This window comes from Phascolarctos cinereus, unplaced genomic scaffold (genome assembly GCF_003287225.1).
Source record: "Phascolarctos cinereus isolate Bilbo 61053 unplaced genomic scaffold, phaCin_HiC Scaffold_9;HRSCAF=440, whole genome shotgun sequence".
NCBI lineage: Eukaryota > Metazoa > Chordata > Mammalia > Diprotodontia > Phascolarctidae > Phascolarctos > Phascolarctos cinereus.
The window spans coordinates 234,073,596-234,090,667 of NW_027556402.1; the positions used below are offsets into that span (position 1 = coordinate 234,073,596).

The 17,072-nt window shown below is 35.7% G+C and overlaps 1 protein-coding gene across 4 annotated transcripts in view; it reads left to right on the plus strand.

Moving 5' to 3' along the window:
• The window catches only part of IFTAP (intraflagellar transport associated protein), an 80,356-nt gene that overhangs the window by 29,769 nt on the left and 33,515 nt on the right, over nucleotides 1–17,072 (plus strand). For all 4 annotated transcript variants that reach the window (XM_078148245.1, XM_020963935.2, XM_078148247.1 and 1 more), the window contains one exon: nucleotides 15,941–16,096. In XM_078148245.1, coding sequence (XP_078004371.1) covers nucleotides 15,994–16,096 — 103 coding nt within the window. In that variant the 5' untranslated portion in view covers nucleotides 15,941–15,993. The remainder of the gene's footprint in view (nucleotides 1–15,940; nucleotides 16,097–17,072) is intronic.

Consider the following 17,072-nt stretch of genomic DNA (forward strand, 5'->3'; position numbering starts at 1 on the left):
GATATCATTTAGTGAATCTCAGCATTCCAGGGCCAAGTGTGTGATATTCACTTCATTTCTCGCTTTGGAGTAGAGGAGGAGAAAGTTGCTAATGCATTAGGAAGGAAGGCAGGAAACAAGCATTTGTCAAGTACCTTCTGTGTGCCAGGCACCATGATGGGTGCTTGACAAATAGTGTCTCATTTGATTGTCATAGCAGCCTGGAAGGTGGGTTGTATTTTCTTGTCCCTATTTTACAGTTGAGGAAACTGAGGCAAATGGCAACTTAGTGACTTTTCTAGGGTTATACAACTAGTATTTAAGGCCAGATTTGAACTCACTTCCTTGACTTTAAACCTAGTGCTCTCTATACACTACACCACCTAGCTATACTACTACTTATTATACTAATACCATTCATTAAGACTGTCCTGCAGTACTCCATCATGGTGTTGAGGTGACCCTAAGGTTTCATAGACTACCGGAATAAAGTTTAAGTTCTGATAGAACCTATCCCAAATACGAAGGATACTGGTATGAGCCTTGTCATGGACTGTGTGTCACCTGAGGCTAAGACACATTCAGAGAGTTTGGAGAGACTAGTGAGTTTTCCTGACTTCCAAGACTCCACCACTCTCTATCCACTGTGCCACCTACCTGCCTTCATGAACGTGGACACGAACAATTTGGAGAGACTCATTACAATGGGCTTGGCCACCAGGCATGGCATTTTGGGTCATAGCAACTCTTTCTTTTTTTTTTAAATTTTTAGGCAGTTGGGGTTAAGTGACTTGCCCAGGGTCACATGTCAAGTGTTTGGTCTTAGGCAGGATTTGAACTCGGGTCCTCCTGACTTCAGGCTGGTGCTCTATCCACTGCATCACCTACGTGCCCCTCATAGCAACTCTTTAAATTGTCTGTTAAGGTTGTAGTCTTCATAGGTAGAGTGTCTTAGAATAGTATCAATGTTTTTTAAAAATTATTTTTGTTTCATTAAATATTTCCCAATTGCATGTAAAAGAATTTTTAACCATCATTTTTTATAATTTTGAGTTCCAAATTCTCTTTCACTCACTCCCTTCTTCCCTCATTGAGGAGCAGGCACTTTGATTTCTATTACATATGTGAGGTCATGCCAAACATTTCCATATTAGCCATGTTGCAAAATAAAACATAAGCAAAAGAAAACAGTAAAAAAAAAAGGATGCTTCAGTCTTCACTCCGAGTTCATCAGTTCTCTCTCTGGAGGTGGATAACATTCTTCATTGTGGGTCCTTTGGAATTGTCTTGGAATACATCGTTGTCTTGATCAGAATAGTTGAGTCTTTCACGGTTGATCACCCTTACAATATTGCTGTTACTGTATACAATGTTCTTCTGGTTCTGTTCACTTCACTTTGTTCACAAATAAGTCCTCGCAGGTTTTTCTGAAACCATCCTGCTTGTTATTTCTTATAGCGCAGTAGTATTCTAACACCCATATACCACGACTTGCTCGGCCATTTCCCAACTGATGGGCATCCCCTCAATTTCCAATTCTTTGCCACCACAAAAAAAGCTACTACAAATATGTCATTTTCCCTTTTCTTTGATCTCTAGGTATGGCCAGTTTTATAGCCCTTTGGGTGTAGTTCCAAACTGTTCTCCAGAGTAGTTGGATCAATTCACAGTTCCGCCAACAGCGCGTTAGTGTTCCAGTTTTTCCACATCCCCTCCATTACTTGTCATTTCCCTTTTCTGTCATGTTACACAGTCTGATAGGTGTGAGGTGCTATCTCAGAGTTGTTTTTAACTTGCATTTCTCTAATTGGTACAGATTTAGAACATTTTTTTTATGTAACTGTTGATAGCTTTGATTTCTTCCTCTGAAAACTGCCTATTCATATCCTTTGACCATTTATCAACTAGAGATTGGGTCTTATTTGTGTAAATTTGGATCAGTTTCCTATGTGTTTGAGAAGTGAGGCCTTTCTCAGAGAAACTTGTTGCAAATTCCCCCTCTCCCAGTTTTCTGTTTTACTTCTAATTTTGGATTCATTAATTTTATTTGTGCAAAAGCTTTTAATTTCATGTAATCAAAAACATCTGTTTTACTTCTTATAATCTCCTCTATCTCTTGTTTGGTCATAAAGTCCTCCCTTATGCATAGATTTGATAGGTATATTTTCTATGCTCCCCTAATTTATTTATGATATCCTTTATGTCTAAATCACTTACCCATTTTGACCTTATCTGGGTATATTGTGTGAGATATTGGTCTGTGCCTAGTTTCTGCCAAACTGTTTTCCAGTTTTCTCAGTGGTTTTTGTCAAATATTGAATTTTTACCCCCAAAGCTTAGATGTTGGGATTTTTCAGTCATTGGATTACGTGGTCATTTCCTACTGTGTATTATGTACCTAATCCATTCCACTGATTCACCACTCTATTTCTTATCCAGTACCAAATTGTTTTTGATGATTACTGCTTTGTAATATAGTTTGAAATCTGAAACTGTTAGGCCATCTCCCTTAACATTTTTTTTTTATTGATTCCCTTGATATTCTTGACCTTTAGTTCTTTTAGATGAATTTTATTACTATTTGTTTCTAGTTCTAAAAATAATTCTTTGGTATTTTGATTGGTATGCCACTGAATAAGTAAATCAATTTATGTAGAATTGGCATTTTTATTATATTGGCTTTGCCTACCCATGAGCTATTAATAGTTCTCCAATTATTTAGATCTATATTTGTGTGAAAAATGTTTTGTAATCATATTCATATAATCTCTAGATTTGTCTTGGCAGGTGGACTTCCAGGTATTTTATATTGTCTGCAGTTATTTTAAATGGAATTTCTCTTTCTATCTCTTGCTGCTATATTTTGTTGGTAGTGTATATAAATGCTTATGGTTTATGTGGAATTTTTTTCAATCCTGCAGCTTTGTTGAAGTTGTCACCTAGTTATTTTAATTGATAGTGTAGCCCAGAACAGGTGGTGTCCAGGCAAACCAGCAGGAGGCTCTTAGCTACAGCACAGATCAGCAACCAGTGCCCCTGTGGTCCAAGCTCAGCAGGCCAGCTGGGAGGCCTCTAGCCCCAGTGCAGCAGGCAAACTGCTAGCCCTGGAATCCAGGGCACAACATGCATGACTAGGCTGGGCTACCCTAGTGCAGTGGGCAAGCCACCAACCCCAGAGGCCCGCCACAGAAAGTTAGTGACTAGACCCTTAGTCCCCAGTGCAAGAAGCTTGGGGTAGTGCCCCCTGTACCCCAGGAGCAGAGCTCAACTTTTTAAAATGAGCAAAAACTAAAAAGAGCTCTGACTATAGAAAGCTACTATGACGATAGGAAAGATCAAAACACAAATTCAGAAGAGGACAACAATGTCAAAATGCTGACATGTGAAGCCTCAAAGGGGAATATGAATTAGTCTCAAGCCCAAAAAGTCCTCTTGGAAGATCTCAAAAAGGATTTTAGAAATCAAGTAAGAGAGGCAGAAGAAAAATTAGGAAAAGAGATGAGAATTATGCAAAGAGAATTATGAAAAATGAGTCAACACCTTGGAAAAGAAAGCACAAAAATTGACTGAAGAAAACAGCTCCTTAAAAACAGAATTGGCCAAATTGGAAAAAAAAAAATCCACTGAAGAAAACAGCTCCTTTAAAAGTAGAATTGGCCAAATGGAAAAGGAGGTACAAAAGCTAACTGAAAAAAATAATTCCTTAAAATTAGGATTGGGCAAGTGGAAGCTAATGACTTTATGAGACATAAAGAATCAGTCAAACAAAATCAAAAGAATGAAAAAATAGAAGAAAATATAAAATACCTCATTGGAAAAACAACTGACTTGGAAAATAGATCCAGGAGAGATAATTTAAAAATTGTTGGACTACCTGAAAGCCATGATCAAAAAAAAAAAGAGCTCGGGCAACATCTTTCAAGAAATTGTCAAGGAAAACTGTTCTGATATCCTGAGAACCAGAGGGTAAAATAGTCATTGAAAGAATCCACCGATCATCTCCTGAAAGAGATCCCAAAACAAAAACTCCAAAGGATATTGTAGCCAAATTTCAGAATTATCAGGTCAAGGAGAAAGTACTACAAGCAGCCAGAAAGAAACAATTCAAATATCAAGGAGCCATAGTCAGGATTACACAGGACTTAGCAGTTTCTACAGTAAAGGATGAGAGGGCTTGGGATATGATATTCCAGAAAGCAGAGGAGCTTGGATTACAACTAAGAATCAAGTGCCCAGCAAAATTGAGCATAATCTTTCCAGGGAAAAGATGGACATTCAATGAAATAGGGGAATTTCAGAATTTCCTGATGAAAAGACTGGAGCTGAACAGAAAATTTGATCTTCAAATACAAGATTCAAGAGAAGAATAAAAAGGTAAACAGAAAAGGAAAAAAAAAATCATGATAATCAATAAGGTTAAACTATTTACATCCCTACATGGGAAGATGATACTAGTAACTCTTAAACTGTATCTCTATTAGGACAGTTAGAAGGAGTACAGAGGGTGTGGGTATAAGTTGACTTTTGTGTGATTATAAAAAGGCAGTGAAAAAAGGATTATACTGGGAGAAGAGGAAAGGGGGAGGCAGAATGAGGTAAATTATATTGAATAAAGAGGCATGAAAAACCTTTTACAGTAGAGGGAAAAAAGGGAGGGGGTGAGCATTGTTTAAACTTTACTCTTATCAGATTGGACTCAAAGAGAGAATAATATACACACTTAGTTGGGTAAAAAAATCTATCTTACCAAATAGGGAATTAGGAGGAGAAGGGGAAATGAAAAGGGGGGAGGCTGATAGAAGAGAGGACAGATTGAGGGAGATGGTGGTGAAAAGCAGAACACTGGTGAGGAGGGACAGGGTGAAAGGAGAGAGAAAAGTATAAACGGGAAAAATAGGATGGAGGGAAATCCTCAGTAATCATTACTGTGAATGTGAATGGGATGAACTCTCTCATAAAACAGAAGTGGATAATAGAGTGGATTAAAAACCAGAATCCTTCAATGTGTTGTTTACCAGAAACACATTTGAAGTAGAGAGACACACAGAGTAAAGGTTAAAAAGCTGGAACAGAATATATTATGCTTTAACTGAAGTGAAAAAAAGCAAGGGTAGCAATCCTGATCTCAGAGAAAGCAAAAGCAAAAGTAGATCTAATTAAAAGAAACTAGGAAGGAAACTACATCTTGCTAATAGGTATTGTAGGCAATGAAATAATATCAGTACTAAACATATATGCACTAAGTGGTATAGCATCCAGATTCTTAGAGAAGAAGTTAAGTGAGTTACAAGAAGAAATAGACAGCATAACTATACTAGTGGGGACCTTAATCTCCCCCTCTCAGAACTAGGTAAATCTAACTACAGAATAAACAAGAAAGAAGTTAAGGAGATGAATAAAATTTTAGAAAAGGTAGCTATGATAGATGTCTGAAGAAAATGGAATGGGGAGAGAAAGGGATATACCTTTTTCTCAGCAGTACATGGCACCTACACAAAAACAGGCCATGTGTTAGGGCATTAAAAACCTCACAATCCAGTGCAGAAAGGCAAAAATGTTAAATGCATACTTTTCAGATTATGATATGAGAAAAATTATGTGTAACAAAGGGCCATGGAAAGATAGATTAAAAATTAATTGGAAACTAAATGATCTAATCCTAAAGGATGAGTGGGTCAAACAACAAATCATAGAAACAATCAATAATTTCATCAAGGAGAACACAGTAATGAGACAACATGCCAAAATTTATAGAATGCAGCCAAAGCAATACTCAGGGAAAATTTATATCTTTAAACAATTACATCAGTAAAATGTAGAAAGAACATATCAACAAATTGGGCAGTAATTAAAAAAACTAGAAAAATAACAAGTTGAAAATCCCCAATTAAAGGCCAAATTAAAAATTCTGAAAATCAAAGGAGAGGGAAATAAAATTGAAAGTAAGAAAACTATTGAACTAATAAACAAAACGAAGAGCTGGTTTTATGGGAAAAAAACCCACAATAAAATAGATAAACCTTTGGTTAGTTTGATTTAAAAAAAATTAAGAAAACCAAATTACCAGTATCAAAAGTGAAAAGGGTGAATTCACCATCAACAAAGAGGAAATTATAGCAATAATTAGGAGCTATTTTGCACAACTGCATGCCAGTGAATCTTGACAGCTGAGCAAAATGGATGAATATTTTACAAAAATTGCCCACATTAACAGAAGAGGAAATAATACTTAAATGACCTCATTTTAGAAAAAGAAATTGAACAAGCCATCAATGAACTCCCTAAGACAAAATTTCCAGAATCAGATGGGTTTACAAGTGAATTCTACCAAACATTTATAGAATAATTAATTCTAATACTATATAAACCATTTGGAAAAAATAGATGAAGAAGGAGTCCTACCCATTTCCTTTTATGACACAAATATGATGCTGATACCTAAACCAGCAAGGGGCAAAACAGAAAGGACTATAGACCAACTTCACAAATGCATAATGATGCAAAATTTTTAAAAAAATACTAGCAAAGAGATTACAGCAATATATCACAAGGATAAATATGCTACGACTAGGTGGGATTTATACCAGGAATGCAAGGCTGGTTCAATATTAGAAAAACTGTCAGCATAACTGACCATATCAATAACAAAACCAGCCAAAATCACACGATTATCTCAATAGATGCAGGAAAAGCTTTTGACAAAATACAGCACCCATTCCTGTTAAAAGCCCTAGAGAGCAAAAGAATAAATGGAGTCTTCCTTAAAATAAGTAGTATTATCTAAAACCACCAGCAAGAATTATTTGTAATGGGGTTAAGCTAGAAACCTTCCCAATAATATCAGAGGTGAAACAAGGATGCCCATTGTCACCGCTATTATTCAGCATTGTACTAGAAATTTTAGCTTTAGCAATAAGGGAAGAAAAAGAAATTGAAGGAATTAGAATAGGCAATGGGGAAACAAAATTATCACTCTTTGCAAATGATTTGATGATATACTTAGAGAATTCTAGAGAATCAACTAAAAAAATTCTTGAAATAATTAACTTTAGCAAAGTCACAGGATATAAAATAAGCCCACATAAATCATCAGCATTTCTTTATATTACCAGCAAAGCTCAGCAGCAAGAGATAGAAAGAGAAATTTTGTTTAAAATAATTGTAGACAATGTAAAATGTTTGGGAATCTACTTGTCAAGACACACCCAGGAACTATATGAACACAATTACAAAACACTTTTTACACAAAAAAAGTCAGATCTACACAATTGGAAAAATATCAGTTGCTCATGTATTGGACAAGCCAATACAATAAAAATGACTACTCTGTCAAAATTAATTTATTTATTCAGTGACATACTAATCAAACTACCAAAAAACTATTTAAAATTTTTTTTTTTTTGGTGAGGCAGTTGGAGTTAAATGACTTGCCCAGAGTCATATAGCTAGTAAATGTCAAGTGTCTGGCCTGAGGTTGGATTTGAACTCAGGTCCTCCTGACTCCAGGCCCAGTGCTGTACCCACTGCGCCACCTAGCTGCCCCCCAAACATTATTTTATGGAGCTAGAAAAATAATAACAAAATTCATCTGGAGGAACAAAAGGTCAAGAATATCAAGGGAATTAATGAAAAAAAAATGCAAAGGAAGGTGGCCTACTTGTACCAGATCTAAAACTATATTATAAAGTGGCAGTCATCAGAACTATTTTGTTGAATGGTCAAAGGCTATGCACAGTTAGTTTTTAGATGAAAATATTTAAGTTATCTATAGGCATATGAAAAAATGCTCTAAATCGCTATTGATTAGAGAAATGCAAATTAAAACAACTCTGAGGTCCACCTCACACCTATCAGATTGGCTAATATGACAGAAAAGGAAAATGATAAACGTTGGAGAAGATGTGGGAAAATTGGAACACTAATGCATTGTCAGTGGAATTGTGAACTGATCCAGCCATTCTGGAGAACAATTTGGAACTATGCCCAAAGGGCAGTCAAACTGTGCATACCCTTTGATCCAGCAATACCCACTACTAGGTCTATATCCCAGAGATCATAAAAAAGGAGAAAGGCCCTTTATGTGCAAAAATATTTATAGCAGCTCTTTTTGTGGTGAAAAAGAATTGAAAATTGTGATACATGAATGTAATGGAATACTGTTGTGCTATGAAAGATGATGAGCAGGTGGATTTCAGAAAAATCTGGAAGGGCTTACGTGGATTGATGCTGAGTGAAGTGAGCAGAACCAGGAGAACATTGTATACAGTAACAGTAACATTATGCCATGATCAACTATGATTGACTTAGCTCTTCTCAGTAACACAATAATGCAAGACAATTCCAAAAGACTCATGATGGAAAAAGCTATCCACATCCAGAGAAAGAGCTATGGAGTCTGAAAGCAGATTGAAAAATATTATTTTCACTTTTTCTCTTTTGGTTGCTTTTCCCTTTTTTCTGTTTCTTCTTTCCCAACATGACTAACGTGTAAATATGTTTCCATGATTGCACATGTATAACCTGTATCAGATTGCTTGCCATCTTGGGAAGGGTGGAGGGAAGGGAGGGAGGGAGAAAAATTTGGAACTCAAAAATCTTATAAAAAATGAATGTTGAAAATTATTTTTACATGTAATTGGAAAAAATTATTATTTACAAAAAAGAATGATAGTTTTATTTCCTTATTGTCTGTTTTTATTCTTTCAGCCTCTTTTTCTTTTCTTATTTCTATAGCTAGCATTTCTACTACAATATTGAATAATAATGGTGATAATGGACATACTTGCTTCACTCCTGATCTTATTGGGAAGGCTTCAGTTTTATCCCTGTTTGCTTGCTCTTGGTTTTAGATAGAAGCCACTTATCATTTTTAAGAAAGGTTCCATTGATTCCTATGCTTTCTAGTGTTTTTTTTTTTTAATAGGAATGGGTGTTGCATTTTGTCAAGAACTTTTTCTGCATCTATCTATATCTATATGATTTTTATTGTCATTGATATGGCCAATTATGCTGATAGTTTTAACAATATTGAACTAGTCTTGTAATCTTGGTATAAATCCCATCTGGTCATAGTGTGCAATCTCTGTGATATATTGCTGTAATCTTTTTTCTAGTATTTTATTTAAATTTTTTGTATTGATATTCATTAAGGAAATTGGTCTAGAGTTTTGATTATCTGTTTTTGCTCTCTCTGATTTAGGTATCAAAACCATGTTTGCGTCATAAAAGGAATTTGAAGGACTCCTTTACCTATTTTTTAAGTAATTTATGTCCTATTTGGATTAATTGTTCCTTAAAATGTTTGGTAGAATTCACTTGTGAAACCATTTGGTCCTGGGGATTTTTAATTAGGGAGTTCAATTACGGCTTGTTCAATTTCTTTTTCTATGATAGGGTTATTCAAATATTCTATTTTCTCTTCTGTTAATCTGGGCAGTTTATATTTTTGTAAATATTCACCCATTTCACTTAGGTTGTCAGTTTTAGTGGCATATAATTGGGCACAGTAACTCTTATTAATTGCTTTAATTTCATCTTACTTGATGGTGCATTCACCCTTTTCATTTTTGATAATAGTAATTTGGTTTTCTTTCTTTTTTAAAATCAAATTAACCAAAGGTTTATCTATTGTTGCTTTTTTTTTTCATAAAACCAGCTCCCAGTTTTATTTATTCAATTGATTTTTTTTTACTTCCAATTTTATTAATCTCTTCTTTGACTTTTAGGATTTCCTTTTTTTTTTGTTTAGGGGATTTAAAATTTATTCTTTTTCTATTTTTTTAGGTACATGACCAATTTATTGATCTGCTCTTTTGCTCTTTTATTGATGTATTCATTTAGAGATAAAAATTTTCCCCTAAGCATTGCTTTGGCTGCATCCCACAGATTTTGGAATGTTGTTTCATTGTTGTCATTCTCTTTAGTGAAATTATTGATTGTTTCTGTGATTTGCTCTTGACCCACTCATTCTTTAGGATTAGATTACTTAGTTTCCAATTAGTTTTTAATCTGTGCTTACATGGCTCATTATTAAATGTAGCTTTTGTTGCATTATGGTCTGAAAATGGTGAATTTAATATTTCTGCTTTTCTGCATTTAGTTGTGAGTTTTTTGTGCCCTAACACATGGTCATTTTTTTTTGTGGAGGTGCCATGAACAGGTAAGAAAAGGGTATACTCCTTTTTATTCCCATTCAGTTTTCTCCAGAGGTCTATCATATCTAACTTTTATAAGATTTGATTGGCCATCTCCTTGACTTCTTTATTGTTTATTTTATGGTTAAATTTATCCAGCTTTGAGAGGGGAAAGTTGAGGTCCCCCATTAGTATAGTTTTACTATGTATTTCTCCTGTAATTCACTTAACTCTTCCTTTAAGAATTTAGATACTATGCTATATGGTGCATATATGTTTAGTACTGATATTACTTTACTGTGTATGATTCCTTTTAGCAAGATGTAGTTTCCCTGCTTCTCCCTTTTAATTAGGTCTCTTTTTGCTTCTGCTTTGAGATCATAGTTGCTATCCCTACCTTTTTTACTTCATCTGAAACATAATAGAATCAGCTCCAGCTCCTTATTTTAACTCTCTGTGTCTCTCTGTTTCAAGTGTTTTTTATAAACCATATATTGTTGGATTCTGGTTTCCAATTCATTCTGATATCCATTTCCATTTTATGGGTCAGTTTATCCCATTCACATTCACAATTATGATTACTGACCGTGCATTTTACTCCATCTGTTTTCTTCTGCTTATCCTTCTCTCTCTTTTTATCCTGTCCTCCTTCTAAAGTCTGTTTTGCTTCTGACTACTGCCTTCTTTTATCTGCTCTCCATTTTATAACCTTCCTCCCTCCTCACTTTTCTTATTTCTTTTCTATCATTCTTCCCTGTTGGGTAAGATAGAGTGTGTATGTGTCCAGTTGAGTGTATATGTGTACATACATAATACATACATATATAATTTCCCCCTTTTTGAACCAATTTAAATTTGAGTGAGGTTCATTGCCTGCTCCTCCACCCCCCACCATTTCCCCCTTCATTGTAAAAGCTCTTCCTTGCATACCTCTTTTATGTGAGATAATTTTTTCTATTCTTCCTCTTCCTTCCCCATTCTACCTAACAATGATAAAATTCTTAGATGATACATACGTTACCTTCCTGTATAAAACGGTACACAGTTTAACCTTACTGAATCCCTTATGATTTCTCTTTCATGTTTGCCTTTTTATGCTTCTTGAGAGTCTAGTATTTGAAAATCAGATTTTTTATTCAGCTCTGGTCTTTTCATAAGGAATGTTTGAAAGTCCTCTTTCATTAAATATCTATTTTTTTCTCTTGAAGGATTATGTCCAGTTTTGCTGGATAAGTTATTCTTGGCTGTAATCACAGCTCTTTTGCCTTCCAGAATATCATATTCCAAGCCCTCTGCTACTTTAATATGGTAGCTGCTAAATCTTGTGTAATCCTGACTGTGGCTTTATGGTATTTGAATATTTTCTTTATTGCTGCCAGAAGTGTTTTCTCTTTGACCTCAGAGCTCTGGAATTTGTCTGTAATATTCCTGGGAGCTTTCATTTTGAGATGGGCCTCTTTCAGGTGGTGATTTCAATTTCTATTTTACCCTCTGATTCTAGGATATTGGGGGTAGTTTTCCTTGATAATTTCTTGAAATGTGATGTCTAGTTTCTTTCTTTGATCATGGTCTTCAGGTAATCCCCAAATTCTTAAATTATCTCTCTTGAATCTATTTTCCAGTTTGGCTGCTTTTCCCATGAGATATTTCACATTTCTTTTATTTTTTCATTCTTTTGACTTTGTTTTTGTTTCTTGATGTCTTATAGAGTCATTAATTTCCACTTGCCCAATTCTAATTTTTATGGAATTATTTTTTTTCAGTAAGCTTTTGTACTTCTCTTTCCATTTCCATTTCCAGTACTGTTTTTTAAGGTGTTATTTTCTTTAATAATTTTTGTGCCTCTTTTACCAAGGTGTCAATTGTTTTTCTCTAATTTTTTCCCCTCCACTTTTACTTCTTTACCTAATTTTTCCTCTACTATTCTTATTTGATTTTAAAAATAAGTTTTTAGCTTTTTCCAGGAGTACTTGGTGGGCTTGTGTCCAGGTCACGTTTTTCTGTTTTTGATGCTCGGCTGGTAGCTGTTTTGACTTCATTATCTTCTTTTGAGTCTGTCTTGATTTTCCCTGTTGCCATAGTAGCTTTTTATGGTCAGGTCCCCCCCTCCCTTTTTTCTTTTTGCTCATTTTCCTATTCTGTTTCTCAATTTCGAATTTTATATTAACATTGGGCTCTGTTCCAGATTGTGGTTGGAGGGTGAGGGGTTGAAAGCCTTTCTCTCAATCTTTAGGCTTTTTCATACTGCTATTTTCAGAGCTAGTTCTTGGGGGTAGAAGTTTTCAGTACATCCATGTTGGTGTGATCTGGGGACAGATGTAGTCACTGTTCTCTTGGTCTTCTATAGTCCTTACTGAGGAGGGGCCCCTGATCCCTTGGGACTGCAATCAATATTGCTCTCTGAGGGCCCTGCTTCCCTTGGCAAAAGAAGGGATACTGCCTCTCAGAGTGCCTGATTCCATGGGGCTGACCCCAGTAGTGGGTATAGGCAATGGGGTTGCCAAAAAGGGCCTGATCCTGTATCCAGTGCTAGAAAAAGGGGTCTCTTGTAAACTTTGACCAGTTGCCAGGTCCCCTTACCATTTCTGGCTTGTGAGTTCCCAAAGCTGCTGCTGTTTCTCTCGCCACAACTTGGTCCCACCGCACTCATCCATATGGGTTCTGGGCCAGCCTCTACCCTTGTGTCACAGATCTCTCTACTTCCTGTGTTATCTTGGGCTAGAAGAACATCTCACTTTGACTTTTTCTGTTGGCTTGGCCACTCCAGAATTCGATTTGAGGTATGATTTGAAAGTTGTTTGGAGGCGAATGTTGGGAGAACTCAGATTAATGCTTCTCCACCATCTTGGCATCATCCTTGGAAGTTTCAAGTAGTATTAATGTTAACACATATTAATCACATAGTATGTTATGAAGTCTTAATTTAGAACACTACCAAAAAGACCTCAGAAGATATTACTACTGAGGCATTTTTTCTGAGAAAAATATCTTATGGTTAAAAACATTAGTAAGTGAATGGTGACTGAAAGAGTATTACTTCCCCCATTCAGCCACCACAATTTGCATAAACCACTTGCACGGTCTGGCAAAGGATTATTGCTCTGTCAGTCCCTGGAGACGTTTAACATTGGGCTGTTTTTTAATAGATTTAAAGAAAGTGCTGAATTTCCAGATGTGTATTTGTTAAACATTTTGAATGGTGACATTTGTGAAATTGGATATTCCAAAAGCCTTTAAAAGGCAATAAAAGCGCTATTATAAATCCCTGTGTCTCTCTCTTTTTTCCTTTTTTCTTTTGTTCTGTCGTAACTACATGCATAAAATGAAAGACTATAATGGGCTTTATAGTTAATTTCTGTTAATTATTTGTTATCAGTATCACTGAAGTAACTGCAAGAGATGTATGATGTGAACTTCAATTTGAGAATTGGAAGGAATCTTTTAAAGATATTTAAAATATAGGTCTTGAAACATTCTCAAGGAGACACAGAGCCAATATAAACTGCGATATGGCTGCTTCTGTTTGGTATTCTGTTTGGTGCTTGGTACTGAGATGTTACAGAGAAAGGTATGTCATCGAGATCTTGTCTTGTACTAGCCAGATTGATTGAGAGATTCTTGAAGCAATTTGGTTTTGTGGAAAGATCATTGTACTGAAATGCAGTGGACCCAGGTTCTAGACCTTACTTCATATTTTTTAAGAGGTACCAATTACTAGGTGACTTTTGTTAGGTCCCATTACTCTCTGGGCTTTGGTTTCTGTATTTATAAAGTGGGGAAATTGAATTTAATAATTTTAAAGGTTCTTTTCAGCTCTTAAAATTTTGTGATTCTAAGTAAAGCATATCTCACTGACAGATAGCTATTAGACATCTTTGTGTGTTTCTAGTAATATTATTACTGTAGCAAACATTTAACCCAGATTACTACATTATGCATTTCAGAATTCTTCCAGTTAGAGTCATAACTGATATAGTATCAAATTTTATATATAAATATTCACATACAAATGTATCTAATTATAGCTAGATGAAAAATCTAATTTTATGGATAATATACATCTGATAGTATCTTATTTCATGTACAAATGCCTCTAAAATTATCTTTAAAAAAAGATTATTGACCAGTTCCCTACTAGCATGTCTTTTCATTTTAAGTCGGTGTGGTGGAAGGAAGTCAGAAAACGCCTGAGTTTAAATTCCAACTGACATTTATTAGCACTGTAACCTTGTCAGCTCTGTGCCCCAGATTTATTGTCTATAAAGTGGATAATGATACTTAGAGAATCTACATGGTTCTATGGGGGGGCTCAAGATGGAGGGGGGGAAGTTCAAGGAGGACTAGCACCTCTGGTGGGAAGACTTGCCACGCCTTTTTCACAGCTGCTTACCTACCTTTGGTGTCTGCCTGACACTCATCTCTCACCTGTGGCTCCAAGAAGCTGTAGCATGCACAACCACCACACCCTGGTACACTGTCTGAGCCAATAGGCTAAAAACCTAACCTGGTTAGGTAAGAGATGGGCCTCACACCCATTGGTGAGTTAGGGGTTGTCTGCTCCAAGCATGTGAAGACTTCCTCTGATGGAATGGGTAGAGAAAAACAATTCGTTCCTGAAGGCAGCTGTTGCAGGTGCTGTGGAGCATTTAGAGCTTGGTCAGTCCTCGAAGACACCAAGCTCACCTGCTGCAACCTGGGCCATTGCTAGTCATCTTGACTTTTGTCTTGCCACTGGATGTCGATGACTCTGGGAGAAAAAGTGAGGCTGATAACTTTGTGTAATTCTGCCTCACTTAAATCCAAATCATCCTGCGTCAAGGTTTCATCCGGTGATGTCATGGGTCCTTTTCAAAAATGAAGGACAAACACTACTACCTTACAGGGTTGTTAGGAGGAGCAAATGCAATATTGAAAATTCTATACAAATGGGAGCTATTAATGTTAACAGATAATAACAACAACAATTCAATACTAGGCTACACGTATTAGTTGCAACTCAGTTCCTTACTGAATAATACCATCATTTTGTTAACTACTATTTGTCTTAAAGACTTAGAGTATTGCCTTGATTTCTTTTTAGGTTATATTATGAATCTTAAAGTCCTAGGACCACACAGACCTAACAGCTTTGTTTACTTTTTGGTTATCAAAGGAGAATTTAGGATTAGACTTCTAAATTTATTTCTTTGCAATAAAAAAATCTTAATATTCATCAAAGCACAGAGACTATAGTGAGGTATAAAAATAGAGGGCCCATCATACCAAAGAGGTGGGAAAAACATATGGTAGAGATGGTGATTCCTACTTTCTCTCAGTGGTGTATGTTTAAATACTAGGTCCCCAACGGTCCACACATTCCCTAAGTCCACTTTCCAAGGGGTCATGAAACATTTTGCCTTCTGATAGTGTCATCTTCTCCCCCTCCTATTGCATAGGTCCCTTGGGCAGAGATTATATTGTACCTAAACTTTTTACACTTATAATATCCTAAAGCTTCATAATGGTAACCCTTGGTATTGATTTTACAAATTTCTTTTTGGAGTGTTCAGAATAGTTTCATAAACTTCTTGTGAATCAGGAAGATATTCGATGGAAAACATTGAAGACAGAAAAGTTAAATGACTTGTTTATGATAATTATCAAGGAAGTCTTAGAGATGTATCATTTCTTGATTTCTAAGTTTTGTGCTATCTCAACCGTTTCTATTTCTTCTTTGGCTTATTATGTCTGTTATTCTTCATATACCTTACTCAGACAGTTGTCAGAAGGGCTGTAATTATGTATCTTGGTCTTAGAGCTCATATATTTCTTTTATCTCTATATCACAGATGAAGAGGCTGTTCAAATAGATGTGTCTGTTCAGTTGTTGGGATTGGGGATCATGGATGAAGATCGGTTAATTGAACAAGCCCTGGATCGGTTTATTAATTGCCATGAGCAGACATATGAAGAATTTTTGAATACTTTTACTCATCTTTCAAAAGGTAAGATTGAAGTGTGATACTTTTATATTGTAACACAATGATGAAAATAAAGTATTTTACTCTAGTTCTTGGTCTGTCTTTGTTGTCTCTTTGTAGAGGCTTTCTGAGTATTTTATAAACATTCATTTACCCAGTTCACATTGTATCACCCATTGCCATGTAACCAGCAAACTCTCTGGCTGCCAACAAACCTAAAAGTTCAAAAGACCCGACAGAGGGTTATTATCGTTGAAAAGCATATGTTAAATTTTCCTTTGTGATGATACAGTTAGAGAGGTTAGAGGCAAAGAGAGGTTAGAGAAGAAGCTGTGTGACTTGGATTAGGGAACATTTCTGATGTCAGACATATGTATATGTATGGCATATCTAGAAAGAGGCATCTATCACTGTATCCACATTGATTTTATTCTTGCTGTAAATTGTTGCAAAAATTGAGCTGAAATAAATGATTTCACAAGTCACATAAACTGCACTTCCAAGCACACTAGCTTGGTTTTTTTTTCTCCTTTCAGTATATCCCAAGGCACTAGTTCACATTTTAAACTAATGACCTGAAAAAAAAATCCACTTAAGGGACAAAGTATTTCTGAGTTTTAAGTGCAAAAACATGTCTTAAACTAGTAAACTCTCATTTTCTTTTCTGAAACATTTAAAAAATTTCTGAAGAGCTAAACTGGTACAGTTAAGTAGGACCCAATGGTTGGGTAGTGAGCAGCATAGTTGACCCCTGTCGAAGGTGGCTGATTCACATTCCATCAGCGTGAGGAGGATGTTGCTCCAAAAGACCTCATTCTTTCATTTTCACAAGCCCTTCATTTGTCTTACTGGGTTCTGTTGCTTCACTGATATGCAGAAGAATCAGTTTTGTGTGTGGTTATCATCCTGCACATGTTTGCATATTTCTCTAGTAAGTTTAGTTTCCCAAGTCTATTACCATTTCAATTCAAAAAGAGTGACTGTTCTATTTATTGTTATA